Source organism: Orycteropus afer, unplaced genomic scaffold (genome assembly GCF_000298275.1).
Source record: "Orycteropus afer afer isolate SDZICR_OR568_19922 unplaced genomic scaffold, OryAfe1.0 scaffold00085, whole genome shotgun sequence".
Classification (NCBI taxonomy): Eukaryota; Metazoa; Chordata; class Mammalia; order Tubulidentata; family Orycteropodidae; genus Orycteropus; species Orycteropus afer.
This window is the reverse complement of record NW_006921672.1, coordinates 5,668,394-5,685,894: the sequence shown is the minus strand read 5'-3', so window position 1 is coordinate 5,685,894 and position 17,501 is coordinate 5,668,394. Positions and strand designations below refer to the sequence as shown.

Genomic DNA, 17,501 nt, shown 5'->3' with positions numbered 1-17,501 from the left:
GTTTCACATTCATTTCCAGTCTCCTCGGAGCGCGGGCCTCCGCTGTAGCTCTCCGGAGTTTGGCGAGAAGATTGGGCCGGCTCCAAGAACCCAACCGGCCCCTCACCCTGCCAGACTCGGCTTTGCCTTCCAGAGGAAGGCCCGCGCCGCATCTCTGGGTCTCTGAGTCTCTCTTTTACTCGGCCTCAATTTCCCTGCCGTCTCCTGCGGTGCCAAGGCTGTCCCCACCCCTACCTGCCCCCTCTCTGCCCCCCATCAGCCCCAAGGTGGAAGGGGGAGAGCAGTCAGTGTCTCCGTGAACGGGCACGGAGGGGGAAGGAAGTTGTGTGTGTGTTTGTTACCGTGGCCACAACACTGAGCTATCTGGCCGTCAGAGGGTGCTTGCGTAGGGTGTCTGGAAGTGGGAGACAAAGAAAGAGAATCCAGGCCGTCCTCCAGCAGCGGGAGCAGCAGAGGCGGCGGCGGCTGAGCCGGGCCTCATTTGTTAGCCGAGTGTCGAGGTAATGGTCGCCACCGAGGCCCGTCCTCTCCTCGGCAGAGTAAACAAGACAGATGGGCCTGGGCCCGGCGTGATTAAAGATGAAACGTGGATCCATCTTCGCCAAAGCTGAGAACGAGGAGCTGCGGCCTCCTCCTATTTCTCTTTCTTCTCCTTTTTTTTTTTTTTTTAAGGAAGAAAGCAAGAGACTTGAACCTTGCTTCTGGGGGGTCTCGCTGGGCTCCCCATTGTCAGTTCTATAAATAAAGCTTCCCCTCCCCCTCCTTCTCTGCGTTTATTCCTATAGAGATTGAGTTGGGGGAGGGCAGCTAGGTTTACGTGGGCCCCAGCCCCGGGGCCCCACCCGCCCCCTCTCGCTCGCTGCCCACCCAGGCCCCAGGTTCTAGGCTCCCCCGCGGGGGGGCACTAGAGCGCGGGGGGGCCTCCGTTGGGCCGGCCTGGGGGCCCTCCGGCTGCGCCTGCCGTGCCACCCGAGCGGATCTTGGTGTTGGGTAACTTGTGGTCTTTTTTCCACTTCATGCGCCGGTTCTGGAACCAGATCTTGATCTGGCGCTCGGAGAGACAGAGCGCGTGGGCTATCTCCACCCTTCGGCGCCTGGTCAGGTAGCGGTTGTAGTGAAATTCCTTCTCCAGCTCCAAGACCTGCTGGCGAGTGTAGGCGGTCCGAGAGCGCTTGGGCTCCCCGCCGGCGTAATTGGGATTTACTGGACACACACAGAGAGAGGGAGAAAGAGAAAGTTTTATTGCCCCCGAAAGGGAGGAGGGAGAGAGCTCTTTCTTCCTGCTAACAACACAGTTGTCTCCCTCCCTTCCTCCCTCCCCCGCCACCTCTTCTTTCCTCAGAGGAGGGGGGGAACAAAAAACGAAGAAGGAAGAAAGAGGGACCCAAGGAAGAGAGAAGAGATCTCCAAGTTTTGGAGGGGAGTGTGTTTGTTGTCCTTTGGGTGTCCTGGGGAGGGATGGGGTGAAGAATCTTCACCAGGTTTTAATCGCCCTCTCTCTCCCCTTAGCCTGGGGCCCCAGGATGGAAGAATGGGAGGGGGAGAGGGAGGGGGCTTCCCTAAACCTTTCCTCTTCTATTTAGTTTTCACCCTTGCTACTCCGATTCCAAGCAGCGTCTGCCTCCAGTACAAACTTTTACCTACTTCCCGGGCCAAGGAGCCAGACTAGAGGAAAGAAAGGAACAAATAAATACTGAGAGCTGACTCAACTCTCCACTTAAATACAAATTCCCTCCTCCTCCTTCTCCTCCTCCACTCCCCCAAGACCCACACCCCTCCCCAACTTCCAACTTCCCTGAGACTGCATCTCCCTGACGAAAAAGTCGCTGGTGAGAAAGAAGAGGATGGGGAACGGACTTCAAAGGCGCGGGGCCCACCAGGCCATAAAAATTTATGGGGGATGTAATTATGTGGATCTGAAAACAGGCGACCGTAAATCTCCCGCAATGGCGAGTTTACTGCGGGGACAATTGGCTTTCCCCAGCTCCACCCTCCCGCCCCCCATGCCTCGGAGGTCCCTTCAGTGTAAAGCGCCCGGGGTGGGAGGGGGAAGGGGTGCCCACGCACTCACCCGTGCTCACTTGAACTTTGCGCATCCAGGGGTACACGACGGGCTCTTTGCACGCGGAGTGGGACGGGCTGGGGTGCAGGGGGTTCTGGGCGCAGGGAGGCGGCGGGGGGCTGCTGCTGATCGCCTCACAGCGCTGGCCCGGCTCCTGGAGGAGGGCCCCGGAGGGCGGCGGCGCAGGAGCCCGAGGGGACAGCCCAGGCGGCGGCGGGGGCGGTGGGGGTGGTGGCGGAGGCGGCGGGGGCCCAGGGTCCCGGCAGGCCGCGTAGCGTTGCACGGTGCACGCCGCGCGCCGCCCGAAGCCCGCCTCCGGCTGGAAACCGCTCTCTCGCCTCTGGCTGCCGGCGAAGTACCCGGGCGAATGGTCGCTGGGTAGGTAATCGCTCTGTGAATATTCCTCGCAGGGAGGGAACTTGGGGTCGACATAGTTTGAGTTGATCAAAAAAGAACTCATAGCCATTAATTTCTGGGAATTGCCCACAAAATATACTAAAATTTATTCCGACCCCTGACTCGTTTTCCTGTTTCCGAAAGCCCTCCTACTTACTGTCAAGTGAACAAAGTTAGGGACCCACGTGATCCTTGGAGCCAATGGCCGCCCCGCCTGCGATTCCCGGATAAGGAAATCTGCTCACCCGAACCCTACTCCAGCCAAAGAGGTTTATTCCCCCTTCTTCTCTTCGCCCTCCCCACCCACCCAACACTAGGATTTACATAGGGCTCTCGGGGGCAAGCCCCTCTTCGCCTTGCTCTCTCCAAGATCCAAGACAGAGAGAGAGGGGGCAGGTTTCGACTGGAGGGCCTGTTGGGGCTCTGGGTAAAGCACAATCCCTGGGTCGCCGCAGAAGTTGGGGCTCCCGGTGTAGCCCGTCCTGTACTGCTTCACCTCCACCCAGAATTCTCTGCCTCCCATAGACCCTCACCCTTCCCCATGGCAGGAGGGAACCCACCACCCGCATCTGAGTGAGGAGTTGAGTGAGGGGAGGGCTGGGGGCACTGTCTACAGAGGGGAACCCATATGGGGCAGGGGAGCCCAAGGGGGAGGGGGCTTTTCTCTACAGCAGGATGCAGAGGGGCAGGGGGTGAAAGAGGCGGCGTTGGGAACAAGCCGGCGGGTGCGCGGAGGGACTTGTCAGAGATGAATGGAACTGCGGCCGGATCGATAGGAAATTCATGCACTAATTCGGGGAGACCTTGCCTTCCAAATCGCATTTAGCTGCGCTATTAGCTTGGCTGTCTCAGTCTGTCTGTCCCTCTCTCTTATCCACTCCTCCTTTTATCCCACAAGACCCAAACCTAGAGAAGAAACTCGGTTTCGCCCACTGAAGATGAGCGCTGGAGTAAAAGAACCTGCAACTTTCGAGAGCAAATTGAACAGCAGTTTGCTAATTGCAGAGCCACCCGAGCATGGGCGCGGAGACTTGTAATTGCCGCTAATGCCGCCGAGGCTGCGGCGAATAGAAATCCCGCATCCCACTGATGCAGGGGAAACAAGAGAGGTAGAGGTAACCTCCCCCCCCCACACACACACACACAACAATAATACCCCTAGATAATCGCGTCGTCCCAGGGCATCTCTTTCTGAACCCTAACGGAAAGGCGACCTCAGCATCCGTTGGAAAAGCGGATTTCCTTGGCCCTCGCACATTGAAAACAGCATTTATTAGAGAATTTTAGCAAAGCCCCCTGAGCCCGGAATTAGAGAACAGGTGGACTCGGGCTAAGAGGGTAAATTAAAAACATCATCAGCAACAACAAAATGAACCTCTTAGGAAAAGTGAGACGGGACCAAGGCTCTCAGGGGCAGGAGTGGGATTTCAGGTAGAGGATTCCTCCGTCTGGAGCCAGCTGAGCAAAGAAAAGAGGAAGGAAGAAAAAGGCAGGCAGTCTTCGTAGGCAGTCACCGGATCATCCTTATTTACAAGGAAATATGTATATTTTTTCTTCTGGAAAAAAAATGAGCGGAGTGTTTATGTCAACTACATATTCCCCTAGATACGAATTTGTGATCACAAAATTCCTTACACAAATTCGGATCTACAGGGTATATACAGAAGACAGACAGATCTTCTTGGCCCAGAAATCCTCCAGTTCTCCTACTTTGCGCACAGTCTTCATTTGGAGTGTGGTTTGAGTGCTTTGATTTTATTTCGTTTTGTTCTAGTTTGAACTCCGGGAGCAGGAAAAAGCAAGGAGGGTTCATTCTTGGGATTACAAGGTTTTCAATTCTCCTTCTTTCTATTAGAGAGAAGTGGAAGCAGCCGGTCTGTAAAGGGATGCGAACCCCTGGGCCACCGCGCAACTCTCGGGCGGCGCGTGAATTATGAGATGTAAACATTAGCTAAGCACAAAAGGAGGAAGGGTCATCCCGAGGCTGCCACGAAGTCAGAATCAGGCCTTTCTGGGTGCCCTCGTGCCCCTCCCCTCCCCCAGGACTTTTATTTTTTAAAAAAAGAAAAACAAAACCCCAATCGGTTCGTCTGCGCCCCTTGCAGCCTTTAGTTTGCCATCAAACGAATATTTACATATTTTCCACCGGCGCTTCTTAGGGAAGGGAGGAGGGAGAGGCGGCTGGGTGTGAAAGGGGTGTCATAAAAGTCCTTTTGGAAAAATTCAATGGTAAAAAGAGAGAGAAACAGCTGTAAAGAAAAATGCTGGAAGACTAAGCAGATGGGGCCCCGGATATTTAATGACGGGCAATTCCGTTTACAACCTGAGAAAAAGATCAAAGGCGTTTCATTTCCGAATGAAGGGCAATGAGGAACCATAAAAGATTCAGCCAGATGATATTCTGGCCCCTCCCAGCCTCCCACACCTCCAGGGGGCCAGAAGAGGGAGACAATCCCCAGGAGGTACAGTGAGGGACCCCGGTTCTCCATCTCCCACTTTCCTAGCCCCAGGCGGGTCCTCTCTGTCCAAATGTACACACTGGCTTGGCCCAGCCACCTGCCTTCCTTGCTGGCCATAGAGCCAAAACGAATCTGGGGCTTCCGAACTTCCTGGAGCTCCCAGTATCCACACAATTGACTAAACTGGGAGATTGGGGGTTGGGCTGGAGGGACTGAGTCCTCCACTGTGAAAGCTGGGGGTCTTCATGAGGTCAGAGGGTGAGTGCTCAGAAGCAGCCCCCTCCCCACCGAGACGCCCTTCCCACCTCCCGGAGTCTGAGAACCAAATTTACATGGTAGCAAACAAGTCAGAATAATAACAATTTCAAATAGCAGTAACAAATACAATATGGCAGTAGCACACACAGAAAATAAATAAATAAAGCCAGCCACCACACTCCAGTCCCTAAGGTATCTTCAGGGGTTTCTGCCCATCCCAAGTCCTGGGAACCCTGCAGGTGGGTAGGAGGAGATTTCACCTGCTGGGGCAATAAGCCCCTCTAATTTACTATCCCAAATCCAGGCATTGCCAATGTTGGCCTCCCAAACTGGTGTCTACACCCAAAACTCCCCCAGCCAGGCTGCACTCACACGTATTGGAGGGGGGAACCCTATTATATTGTAGCTGTTATCGCTGCCAAGAGAGAGGTATCTTCAGACCCCATCTGGGCACCCAGGGGAACTGGAGTCTGGCCCTGGGCCCACAGACAAAAGGCGCTGATAGGACCCACTCAGCCCCAACCTCAGCTCTGCAGCGTTCAAGCAGGGACTTTTCCGAGTCTTGTTAAAGGCCACTCAGCCAGGGACTCCACGACCCACTTCAACCGACCAGGCCCCTCCCCCACCCCCACCTCCCGTCCTTCTCTACTCTCCGGCTCTCGGAAACCCGTCAAACCCGTTGGCGTTTCGGAAGTTTGGGAGGGCCGCCGGGCGGGCCGCCGGGCCTCTCTGCTGCTGCTCTACACTTCACAAGCGGCGCAGCCCAGGTGCCTGGAACACCCCAAGACTGAGGAGTGGAGGCCACAGCTGAGGCGCGGCTGGGGCTGGCTGAGCCTAAGGACCGAGCACGGAGATTTTCTTCTCCGCGCGCTGGGAGCCGCCACCTGCCCATCCCACCGACTCGCCGCACCCCCCCACCCCAGTCAAGTCCAGTCGCGAGAGATGATGCACCGGGTTTGTCAGCGACTCTCAAGCAAGGTTTCACCGGAGCAGGAGGCTCCCCATCCCTCAAAGGAATACTAAAGAATACCAAAGGAAGGCGCGCTATGATCAAAATAAGAGCAAGCAGGGACTCCGCGCGCGTTCGGAGACACTCCTCCTGCGCTCCGGGGCCGTTCAGTGGCTCCCCAGGCCGCCTGCTCCTGGCAGCTACAGGTTGCTCGCGTGACCTCCCGCCGCCCAGCCCCCTGCCGCCGCCCCGGGCGTATCCCGCCCGCGCAGAATCCTCCACCTTTTTGTCGCCGGGGAGGGAGGGACAGAGCAGGAGAGGCCAAGCGCAGGGCGGAGCGCAGGCGAGCCCCCAGCCGGCCCGCGTCCCGGCGGCGGCCGCAAGAAGCAGAGGAAGGCCCAGAGGGGCAGCCGCCTCGAGTACTCACCGGGCCGCTCCCCGGAGCCGCTCCCCGGGCCCTCCCGGCGGCCGACCTGCCCGCGGCCCCGCTGCACAGCAAAGGAGCTCGCTCCTGTCCACTATTGTGTCCGGAAAACCAAACCGTGGCTGCGGGCAGAGAAGCCACCGGCCCCCTCGGGCCGGAACGAGACTTTGTGTGTGTGTGTGTGTGTGGTGTGTTTTTGTTTTGGAAGCGCAAGTTTTCGTATTAATCTCATACTTTGGCAGTCTTTGTTAAACAGCTAGGCGCGTCACGAGGCTCTCGAACATTTTAATAATTTTTAGACGCCGTGACCTGCAGTTCACCCCTCTCCCGGCCTCCCCCACGAGCAGGCAGTTACTATAATACGCTGGCGCACAGTTCGCTCCCTCATATTGAATTTTGCGCAGGTCATTACTTGGGAGAAAAATGAAAGACCAGAAATTTGATTCAGCTCATCCTCTCCAGCTCAACTTTTGGCAGTTCAGCCTGTTCCCTTCGCCCAATCCCTATCCCCAAAAAGTTCCGTTTGGTTAGGTATGGCTCAGCTGGCCCGCCCCTGCTTTGATTTTCTATCATTCCTATATTTTTTCAGTTCTGGTTCGGGGCAAAGAGGGAGAGAGTGGGGTTCCATAGGGGATCTTTTGGCAGCCTTAGAAGGAGGCTAGTTTTGGGGATAAGGGGGAATGAGGCCTTGGGGATCAGGGTCCCAGACAGCAGGCCAGAGAGAACACTCGTTTTCCACACTCCTTCCCCCTAAATGGCCATGCTGGCAGGGCCTGGCTGCTCACTCCATCCTCCAAGTGTCAGAGATACCCGCATTTCTGCTGAAACTTTGGAGGCTCCAGGTCCCCAGGGATGACCTTCCCACCTCCTCAGATCTGGGATTTTAGGCCACAGCCCAAAATGTTTACAGAAGATGGAAAGAACCCTAAGAGATGGGCTGGATTGTAGTGGTCAACGTTTGGGATTTGGCTGTCATAGACTTTAATTCTCTTTTAAAAACAAAATATCCTTCTCCTAAAAAAAAAAAAAAAAAGTTCTAATCTACAAAGTAACTCCTTATTCTGCCCCCACTACCTCCATATAGAGAACAGTAGCAAATCAAGGAGGCATTAAAAATACCCAGAAATTTTGTTTGCATTTGTCTCTCTAGGATTAGAAGTGGGTGGACTGCCTACCATGCATTTCCTCCTTTCTCCAGCTTCCAAAGGACCAGCAGGGTAGGTGAGGCAACTCTCCCTCCCCCGATTTCAAGTCTGGAGATTCAGTCAGTAGTCAAGCCCAGAGAGGGTGCTGGCAGCCTATCTCCTAGAATTGGAAGGTCTGGAAGGAGCACCACAAGGCCATCAGTGTGGCCAGGAATGGCAGAGGCTTCTCCTTCCTTATCTTGGGACCTTTCCAGCCCAGGACCTTGGGCTGCTCCAGTCTATCCCACAGAACCCTAAAGTGAGTGAGTCCATGTGAATTTGCTAACATTCTGTCCTGAGATCGAGGAAAATGAGACCAAGGGGCAATGAAACCAGATAGATTTTCCAGTGTAGATTTTGACCTCTACCTTTTCTGAACCCCAGGAATTCCTCCTTGGCCTGACTCCCAGAGAAACTCACTTGAGGACTGAATGAAAATGGGGACCAGTGGGTTTAGTAAAAAGCTGAGGTAAAATTCGATTTGAAAGTTGACATTAAACTTTTGTCTATATTGGCCATATTTCAAAAGGCACCCTTATGAAAACTCTCGAGTTATCTCTCTTCTGGCAAGACAAACACCCACAGTACACCTCCTATATTAAACGCTTGGAAGACAATATGATGACATCTCATAAGGCAACAGTCATTTAAAGACCCAAAATAGGCATATGCCCTGGTGTTACAATTACAGAGTCTCTCTAAGCATTTTACTTATGAGCTAAGCTTAATGCATGCATTCAAGGTTCATTTCAGGTCGCTGTTTCAACTTGAGTTTAAAAGATCTCTATGAGGCCATTCAGTATTTTTCCTTTACATCTTTCCTCCTCCCTGCAAATAGGAAGCAAGGGGCTCAGGATGAACATAGAAGTAGAGGTTTGGGAGAAAGTGAGAAACTAGCTAACGTTCTTTCAATATCCAAGTTCTTAAACCTGAATGATTTGAGGGAGGAATGGAAGTTTAGGAAGCCTCCAGTTCTGGTGCAGGGCTGTGGACTCCAGCTACCTGCACCCAACCTGGGGTTAGGGTTCCCTGGACAATATGCTGCCTCTGAGTTTTGGGTAGTGTTCTGGTTAGCCCCCTTAGGGCAAGCAGGCCTTCACCTTGGAAACCTTCTTTGGCTCCCACCAAAGTCATGCAAGGACGTGTGGATAATTGGATTTCTTAAATATGTGCGGCTGGGTAGGTTTTAATTAAATTTTATATGGTGACTCAAAGATTATCTTTGGGAGAAAAAATTGCATGGCCGATTCGCCAGGACCGGGCCCCTCTCTTTTGTGCACCTCCCCACCACCAGCACCGCAGTTTCGACCTTCCTCAGTTTCCCCTGCCTGAGATTGCTGCCTCTTGCCTTCCCCAGTTCTGCTCCCCAACTTCCCCCAGCCCACAAGTCTTTTTTACCTCTCGCATCCCTGGCTCTCTCTTCTTGCCACATACAGAGCCCCTCCCCCTCTCCCACTCCGCCCGGGTCACTAGCCGCCTCCGCACTAGCAGGCTCACGCACGTCATAAACTTTTGACCCTCCAACTTTGCGACCCCTCAGGCAATAACACTAGCCTCACCTCCCGGGTCTCATTCTGCTGAGAGTGCAGCAAAAACGCAAGCGCAAAACGCCTCCCCTGCCCCTCCCCCTCACCAGCCGCCCCACTCCAGGCTTCAGACCTCAGAAAAAGAAATCTTTTGATTATTAATTCACGCCTTGGAAAAAGACTGACCACACTTCGCGCAGCATTTTCATTGGTCTCTTTCACTGAGGTGCCTGAAAGGGCTTTTGACGACCTGTCTCCCTCCATTCTTGTTCCCTAGAGTGGGACCCTGGTTTCTAGATGAGGGGACCTATGGGAGCAACAGAATGGGCTAAACCTGAAGAAGGGTATTTCTGAGGTGAAGAGGAGGGAAATCTTGCAGCAGGGGTTCTTTAAGAGAGGGGTTTACTGTCCCCATGGGGCTGGGGGAGCGGGAGATCTCAAGGCCCAGGCAGCGCGAGGCCCAACAGGGCCCCGGGCCACCTTTCGCGGCCACTCGCTGGCGCCTCGGAGGCCCAGCCTGGCTGTGAACTTGGTCTAAGGCGGACTCTACTGGCAGCTCGGGGATGTTACAGCCTCTGCCTCGGCCAGCGCGGCGGCCACGCTGGCGACCCGCTGCGCTTTCGGTTTCCCTTCTGCCCCAGTGTCGCCTCCCAGGTCCCCACTTCTCACTGGGTAGGTTTCGTTTCTCCTTCCCTAGGGGTCTTTGGGAGTCAGAAAACTGAAAAAAGCCCAGGAGAGAGAAGGGACCAAGCTTGCAAAGCCCGATACATAGGGATTATCCTCACTTGGGCCTCCAAACCCCCAAGGAGAGAGGCCCCCACACCCTCAGATTTCCCTCAACGTTTCTCCTACTGCTTCCCCACGCCGACCTCCCCCTTTCCATCTGGCCCAGGGCCTGTCTTGGCTAGAGAAGCAGGCCCGAGGCCTGCTAGGCACCTTTCCTTCCTGGACGCATTCATCCCTGCCGCAAATGGCTCCATGGTCGGTCAGCGACCATTGCCACCAACCTCGGCCGCTCTCGGAGGCCGCAGCGGGGGCAGGAGCTGCAGAACTCAGCCCCAAGCCACTGGAAGGGCAAGGCCTGAATCGGGCAACTGGGAGCCATTTCCGGGGAGGGGAGAAGCTAGAGGATGCTGCAGAGAGAGAATGAGAATGAGAGAGGGTGGGAAGAAGAGGACATTTTCAGAGACAAGAGACACTATAGAGGTCGCTTAACCATACAGAAAAGGGACGCGGAGGACAAGCAAAATCCAAACTTGGGAAGGAGGTACTAATGCTTAGAGGCCAGCAAGTCCCGGATTCCTTAAAGTCCAGTCCACTCCAGTTCCCAAATCTACCACTTCCGCTTGAAGCCAGCAATCTGGGTCTCCGTGAATCCGCAAAAAAAAAAAAAAAAAAAAAAAATCCGCTTCAACCTGCCCTCCCGCCCCCGCTCCTGGCCTGGAGCTGCGGCAGCGGCGGTGGCGGCGACCGGCCAGCAGCGCGTAATGTATGCGGCAGCGGCTCCTAGACCCACGTAGGCCGGCGCTCCGGCCCCGTCTGCTGACCTCGGCGTGATCCCGGACTCTATGAATTATTGATGAGATATGAGCGTTGATTTCCCCTTTCAGGATGCAAACTCCATTATATTGTTAAAATGGCGATTTAATCGTTGAGAATAGCTTTGGTGGGGGTTTTCTCCCCCGACTCATTTGCGCCCCTTCCTTTTCATTTAACTCTCTTAATTAAACCCTTTAACAGATTTTAATCACTTTTTAGAGGGAGGGGTAGGAGGAAAGGGAAGGCGGTAATACCATCACTACCACCAACACAAACGGGACACTCTTGGAACAGATCAAACCAAACCAGGCAACTATCCGGAGCTCCTACCTTTGAGAGGTTCAAAGCAAGGTGGTGAGGGAGATTTATCCCTCTAGAAAAGGCTTCTGGGCAGCACCCACCAGAGACATATCACATCAGAGGGCTGGAGAAAACTCAACTCTGAGGACTGAGTGCAGGGGCCTACAGAAGCTGAGCAGGAAAGCATTCCACCCAAAAGGGACCTGTGTGTGAAGTCCAGGTTGGAGAGCAACTCACTCAGGTGGAGCTTACCCCTGCTGAGAAGCTGAGGAATTTCAAGCTTGGGGAAGGTCACAGATCTCTTGTGGGGAGCGACTCTCCAAGCTGGGCCCCAGGGGCCCTTAGAGAGAAATGTCCATTCTCCTTAGGGGGCCCCCATTACTCCCTTCCCCTCTTCCCAGACAACTCAGTTTCCAGGCGGGTGTCTGGGTTAATTAATATGGATGTGTAACAGCACTGCAGCAATCGATAACTCCTGCTGTGGGCAGATCCCAGCCTCCAAATCTGACTACTCAAAGAAACTCCAAAATTGGGGAAGAGTGATTAGGAAAACCTTCCCCAAAAGAAGAGAATGGATTCTTGGGGCCACATTCTCCTGGGTTGACCCCCAAGCTGGGGAGCTCATACCAGCGGGAGCCTCCCTTCTCTACCCCAGAAAGGTCTGAGTTTGGAGGATTAGGTTGAGCCATCCCACTTCTTCCTTGCTCTGAATCCCTGGCTTCTACCCCAGCATCCACCATCCCCCCAGAAGTAAAGGAACCAGGCTGGGAGAGGCATTTCCTCTTAGATGTCCCCTCTCCTGCCCCCCCAGACCCCGGTGAATAGTTTCTTGGAGCCAAGAAAGGGTTAAATGTCCCCGCCGCCGAAAGTATGGAGAGGAAGCTGATGAAATATGGGCACTTGGAACTCCAGGCCCGGCTGGCTTTCCTGTTTACACTTCTTCATACTTCCTCCCACCCCACTGCCGCAGAGAAACAAAACATAACCAAATAAAACAAAACCAAAACGATCAAAATCAAATTGTCCACCCAGCGGTGGTCAGACTGCCCTAGGGAGAAAAGGAAAACTGCAGCCTAACTCTCCCTCTACTTCCTGGGCCCTGCCACGGGTTGAGTGTCAGCCCAGGATTTGGTGAGAGGGTAGAGGCAATAGGGGGAGACTGAAGCCTGGACTCTCAGGAAGAAGCGAATTGGTGATGTGGAGAGGGAGAAGAGTTCTCCAGAGGGTAGAGCTTTCCTGGTGAGAGAAAGTCTTGGAGGGGCCACCGGGAGGGGAGGGCACGGGTCTGGGGCACCAGAGAGAATTCTACTGCACCAGAGAATCCCTTTGCAGGACTTATCCGCTCCCTCAATGCTTCCTTGTTGGTTTTCTGGGCAGACCATTGCTGAGAGAGGAAGAGGGAGAGAAGAAGAGGAAAACCCAGCTTGGGTGTCTTCCCTGGGATGGGCCTGGAGCCAGAGGAGATCATCCAACGGTTTGGCATTTCCAGTGCCTCCGTGGTGGAGGAGGCACCCCCACCAGGGCTTCTCTTGGACATTCTCAGCAAATCTGTCCAGATATGCCCAGCAGATATCCCTGGGCTGTCTGGCCCTTACATTCTTTATCAGAGTCTGAAAAACTGACATGGGCGAGAACAACAACAACAAAAATCTTCAGAAACAGATCTGGTGGTTTGAGATTTGGAGCTTTCTCTCAGAGAGAGGTGCATTTGAGTGAGGCCTGGGCACAAGAGGAATGGGGTTCCTATAGAGGCCCCAGAGTGTGTTCTGCCCTTGTGGCCCTCCCAGTCTGCCCCTCACTCCACTCCTTTCCCTCGCCTGTGTGGATGCCTGTGAAAGCTATGTCCCTAAGATGTATTAGTATTGTAAATGGTGGCCGGCATCCACCAGGAGCTGACTGGAATCTTCCAATGGGTCCCCACCATTCAGGAGATGTGTCTACAAAGTAAGGCATGAACCCCAAGCTCCCTGTGCTCTCAATCTGCTCTCGGGGGCTGTGAAAGGGTTCCTGTAAAGCAGACTTGAGCTGGGAATGGAAAGCGACTGGGAGAGAGAGAGGTGAGGGGGAGAAGAGAACACCAGAGTCCGGATGTCCCTAACTAGGATACGGGGGGAGCCCTCTGGTCTCCTCTTTGCCCCAAAGACCAAATACTACTCCAGGTGCCACATGTGCAATACCAGGGATCTTCTATGCGAGTTAGTGAGCAAATCAAAAGATGGCAGACTGACAGGAGCAATAGCAACGGGGATGGTTGTCTCCATGGGTCTTAAAATTGGGGTGTCAACTTGGTGGAGAAGAAGCGGGGATGGTTGTCTCCATGGATCTTAAAATTGGGGTGTCAACTTGGTGGAGAAGAAGCGTCTGGATTTTAGAAGAGTGACTTTTCCTTAGAAAAATAACAGGCCTTTAGGACTGAAATCCTGAAGTCCTTCTGGTTGATGGTGCCACAAAACAAAGGAGCCTTTGAGATTCTGACAGGAAAATAAGAACAGGGCGAAGGAAGCATCTTCTCCATTTTGTCTCCCAGCTCCTGTGTCTTTTCTGCTCCCAAAAGTCAGAGTCCATGTTGCTGAGTAATTTTTCTTTGTGGAGGGGTTACCAGAGAGCTATGGAAATACCAGCTCCTCTAGGCAAGAGAAAAAGCTCTCGCCTTCCCTCCACTCCTGGCCAGAAATTCTGTTTTGGATTGGAGGGGATTGCGACCTCTGTCTGCATCCCCACTCTGACCTCAGGACCCTATTTAAAACCAAGTCAGAGGGTCAGCTTGAGATCAACAGGCTGAAGTTGGGTGTAAAAGTATTGGACTCCCCATCCTGGGGGACCCTCATAAGGCCATAGAGAACTGGAAGGGACCCCTTTCATGGGGTGCAAACATCTGAAAGCCTGAAAGTGCCCTGGGTGCATGGCAGCCCATAACAGCCTCCCTTCTGAGTGTGTTTTCTTGGCTCAGATGTAGCCACATAAAAGTGCCCAGCGGCGCGCCCCACACACCCCTTACAAATGAATGTCATAAAGTTTCTTTCCTGAGGGTGAAGAGGTATCTGTCTGAAGGTACCCAGCAGTGAAATGCCCCCTCAAGGGGCCCTGCTTTCAGAAACACACACCCCTCCTTCTTGCCCCCCTAAATTTCCAAGCACCGAAGGAACGTGGATCTCACACCACCCCCTTTTCTGCACACAGAGTCAAACACTTGCAAATAAAACCAGGTATCCCTGACCGACCGCTGGGGCTTTATCCAACTGAGTGCCCCTCCTCCCTTCAAACACCCAGCTTGTCAGAACTGGGTACAAAAAAAGGTGAAAATTCTCCCTCCCCACATCTATTATCACCACACAGCCCTTCCAGAAACAAAATTTTCTTCCCTTAGCTCCAAGCCCCAAAACTGTAAGGGAAGAAAGCGAAAGCTGGAAGCGACTTACTGCGGGGACTGCTGGGCCTGGCTGCCGCCACCGCCTTCTGGGCTGTTCTAGGCAGGGAGAGCGCTCACCTACCTCTGCCCCCTTCCCCACCACTGCTAGCAGTTAAAGTGTCACTTAACATTCTGGAGAATGTGAAATATACCGCGCGGTGTCAACTCCCCAAAACCATAAAACTAACTTTATGGACCTCACGTGACTTTCTCGAGCCAGTGAGGGGTATCTGTCTGACTTCTCGGCGATTTTTACGATCTAACTTCGAGATAAAACCCCTATCCATTTGACATCTAAATGTCATAGCGACTTTTGGGATAGTTTGCTATCGACAAAGGGGCACAAAGTGAGGGGGTGAGGGGGAAGGAGGGTCCAGAGGAGCCTCCCCGAACCTCCGGCCTCCTCATGAGCTCCCCTCCCCCCAGGTCCTGTAAGAAGTTGGGCCAAGCTGGAGGGGATTGACCACCCGGTAAGTGTCCAGACTTGACTCTTGTGCTCAGGGTGGAGGCTGACTTGGATGAACAAGGACTGGGCCTGGGTCCTGGGCCAGTCTGACTGGAGGGGGGACCAGGGGTCTTTCAGGAGGGACCCTAACTGCTAATCAAGAGGGAAGCCTATCTGGGCCCCTAGAAATAGAGCCCTTGAGAGATTTTTAAAGAGGTCTGAGGGTGAGAGAAAAAGCCTTTGACATGGAGATTTTTTTTTTTTTTTTTTTGCCTTAGTGGATGGCAGAGCTGAACTGGGATTTGGAGCAGGGAACAAGGGGGCAGGCCAGGCCTCTACCACTCCCAAAAGGCCAGGAGCCTCCCGTTCAGAACTTAGGCCCAAAGAAGCCTCTTGGCCTGAAGAGGTTTCCAGCCGCTTTCCTGATCGGCTGGTGGAAGGGCCGGATGCAGCCCAGCAGCAGTCTCTCCTCTACCCCAGCCCCAGGTGGGGTTTCTGGGCCTCTCAGTCTCTCACATCTGGAAACCTGTCCCTTGGCCCAAGCATCATTGACCAAGCCAGGGACATAGATGGCTGAGAGGGGCTGCTGGTGAGCACCCTGCCTTCCCTTCCCTATACCCCAGACCTATCCAGAATGGTCTAGGGTGTGCCCAGTGATGGGGCAGGGGCAGGCCCCCAGAGAAAAGACAAGTGGAAGGGCAGTGGAGTGGGGGAAACATTTATTTGACTTCAAGGAAAGCTACAAACAAATACCAAAAGCGTATCACTGAGACAGGCCCGGCAGAGACAGATTTGACCCATAGCACAGCATCCGCCCGCTCACTACAAATGGTCTTGGAGGCGAAATGGGTAGGGGGGAGGGCATGGGTCTGACCCAGACTATCCCCCTATTTACAAGCTTTGGGCCCTCTAAGCCAGACTCATAGATTCACAGAGAAACACACAAGACATTTCACACTGAGGATTATTTCTGTTTCCGTTCACTCCCACACAAGGCCTTGTGGGGCCTACTCAGGCAGCAGGAACTTAAATCACACTATTTTCCTTTCCTCTACTCAACATCAGCTCTTTGGTCCTCCCTGACCCCTTCCCAGCCCAGGATCAAGTCACTGCCAGACTTGGGTCTGACCAGTGGGGTGAGAGGAAGGAGCAAAGAGATACCACCATCACGCAGTCATGGACTCCATCTACTCCCGAGGCCAGCTCAGGTTGGCCCGGCGCTGGCGCACTACCCCACCTTAACTGCTGCCCCTTAGAGAAGTTTCCAGCTGAAACTCAAAAACACAGCCATCATTCTTTTATAAATAAGTTAGAACACAGATGGGGAGGGGGAAGTTCACATCAAACATGCGAGTTTCTTTTTTTTCCTGGGGGAACGAGTGCAACCACAGACACGCACATTCGGAAACACTGACGCGTTTGGGGGTGAGCGGGGAGGTGTAGGGAGCACGGAGGGAAAATAATAATAATAATCATTATTATTAACAATAATAACAAGATTAACCAGTCCAGGAGAGAGGGAGACACAAGACGACCTAAGGCCAAACGAAAATCGTAACACAGGGTCGGGGCGAGGCAGGCTGGTGGGAACCGGTCCCCAGCGGGCGGCGGCAGCGCGGGAGGCTCTGGAGGGGCCAGGGCTGGGGGCGGCGCGACTCTTCGGCCGCCCGGGGCTCCTCAGGGCGGGCTCAGGGCTGGAAGGCGCTGCCGGCCGTCGCTAGACTCATACTTTTCAGTTTGTTGTCTTTCTTCCACTTCATGCGCCGGTTCTGGAACCAGATCTTGATCTGGCGCTCCGACAGGCAGAGCGCGTGGGCAATCTCAATGCGCCGCCGCCGGGTCAGGTAGCGGTTGAAGTGGAACTCCTTCTCCAGCTCCAGGGTCTGGTAGCGGGTATACGCAGTCCGGGCCCTTTTCCCGTCCGGCCCGGTCATATCTGGAGCAGACAGAGGAGAGCCGGGAGGCGACGTTATTCCGGTTAAGGGAGGGGACCTTGGGTGGGAGGGGGGCGGGGAGCAGGACCCAGGCGTCCCCGGCACCCAGCTCACTGCAGCTCCAGTCCTCCCCAGACCAGACACCCGCATCCAGACTTGCTTCCTGCACCCCTTTCTCCTGCAGCCCCCACTTCTGCCAGCAGCGAAGGCGCCCGGCTTTGTCTCTCGCTCCCTCCCCGTGCCTCACCCTTCGCTGGGCTCAGGCAGCCCCGCTCGCCCTGGTAGGGTGGAGAAGGGCTGCACTTTTGCCCCTGAAAGCTCGTTTGCCTGCTCGCTTCTCGGTTGCCAGTGGCAGTCTCAAAATTTGGGGGATAAGCAGGACCCTTCCCCACATGCTGGAAACCCCATCTTTCACCCTAAAGCTGGTAGACTGGGCGAATTCAACCCAAGCCGAACCTGGGGGCAAATTATTAAAAATTCGCCACCCCTGAAGCTAAGACCTTCTCTGGCTCTCTCCCCGGAGCTGTGAGGACCCACGGAGGGACCGCTCCCCTCTGGAAAAAAATTAATCTATATTTGAGGAAAAGCCAAGCTGTCCCCCCCCCCCTTTCCAAAG

At 54.2% G+C, this 17,501-nt stretch overlaps 2 protein-coding genes across 2 annotated transcripts in view; both read right to left on the bottom strand.

The window, feature by feature from the left end:
• Positions 1-904: 904 nt before the first annotated feature.
• On the bottom strand, positions 905-2,528 carry HOXB4 (homeobox B4). Its single transcript, XM_007941964.1, has 2 exons — positions 2,072-2,528; positions 905-1,203 (listed from the first exon to the last, which is right to left on the bottom strand). Exons 1-2 carry the CDS (start codon positions 2,526-2,528, stop codon positions 905-907), a joined length of 756 nt encoding a protein of 251 aa, XP_007940155.1.
• Positions 2,529-16,639: 14,111 nt separating this feature from the next.
• HOXB5 (homeobox B5) overlaps positions 16,640-17,501 on the bottom strand; it is a 1,552-nt gene continuing 690 nt past the window's right edge. Inside the window, exon 2 of the mRNA XM_007941962.2 lies at positions 16,640-16,887. Coding sequence (XP_007940153.1) covers positions 16,640-16,887 — 248 coding nt within the window. The remainder of the gene's footprint in view (positions 16,888-17,501) is intronic.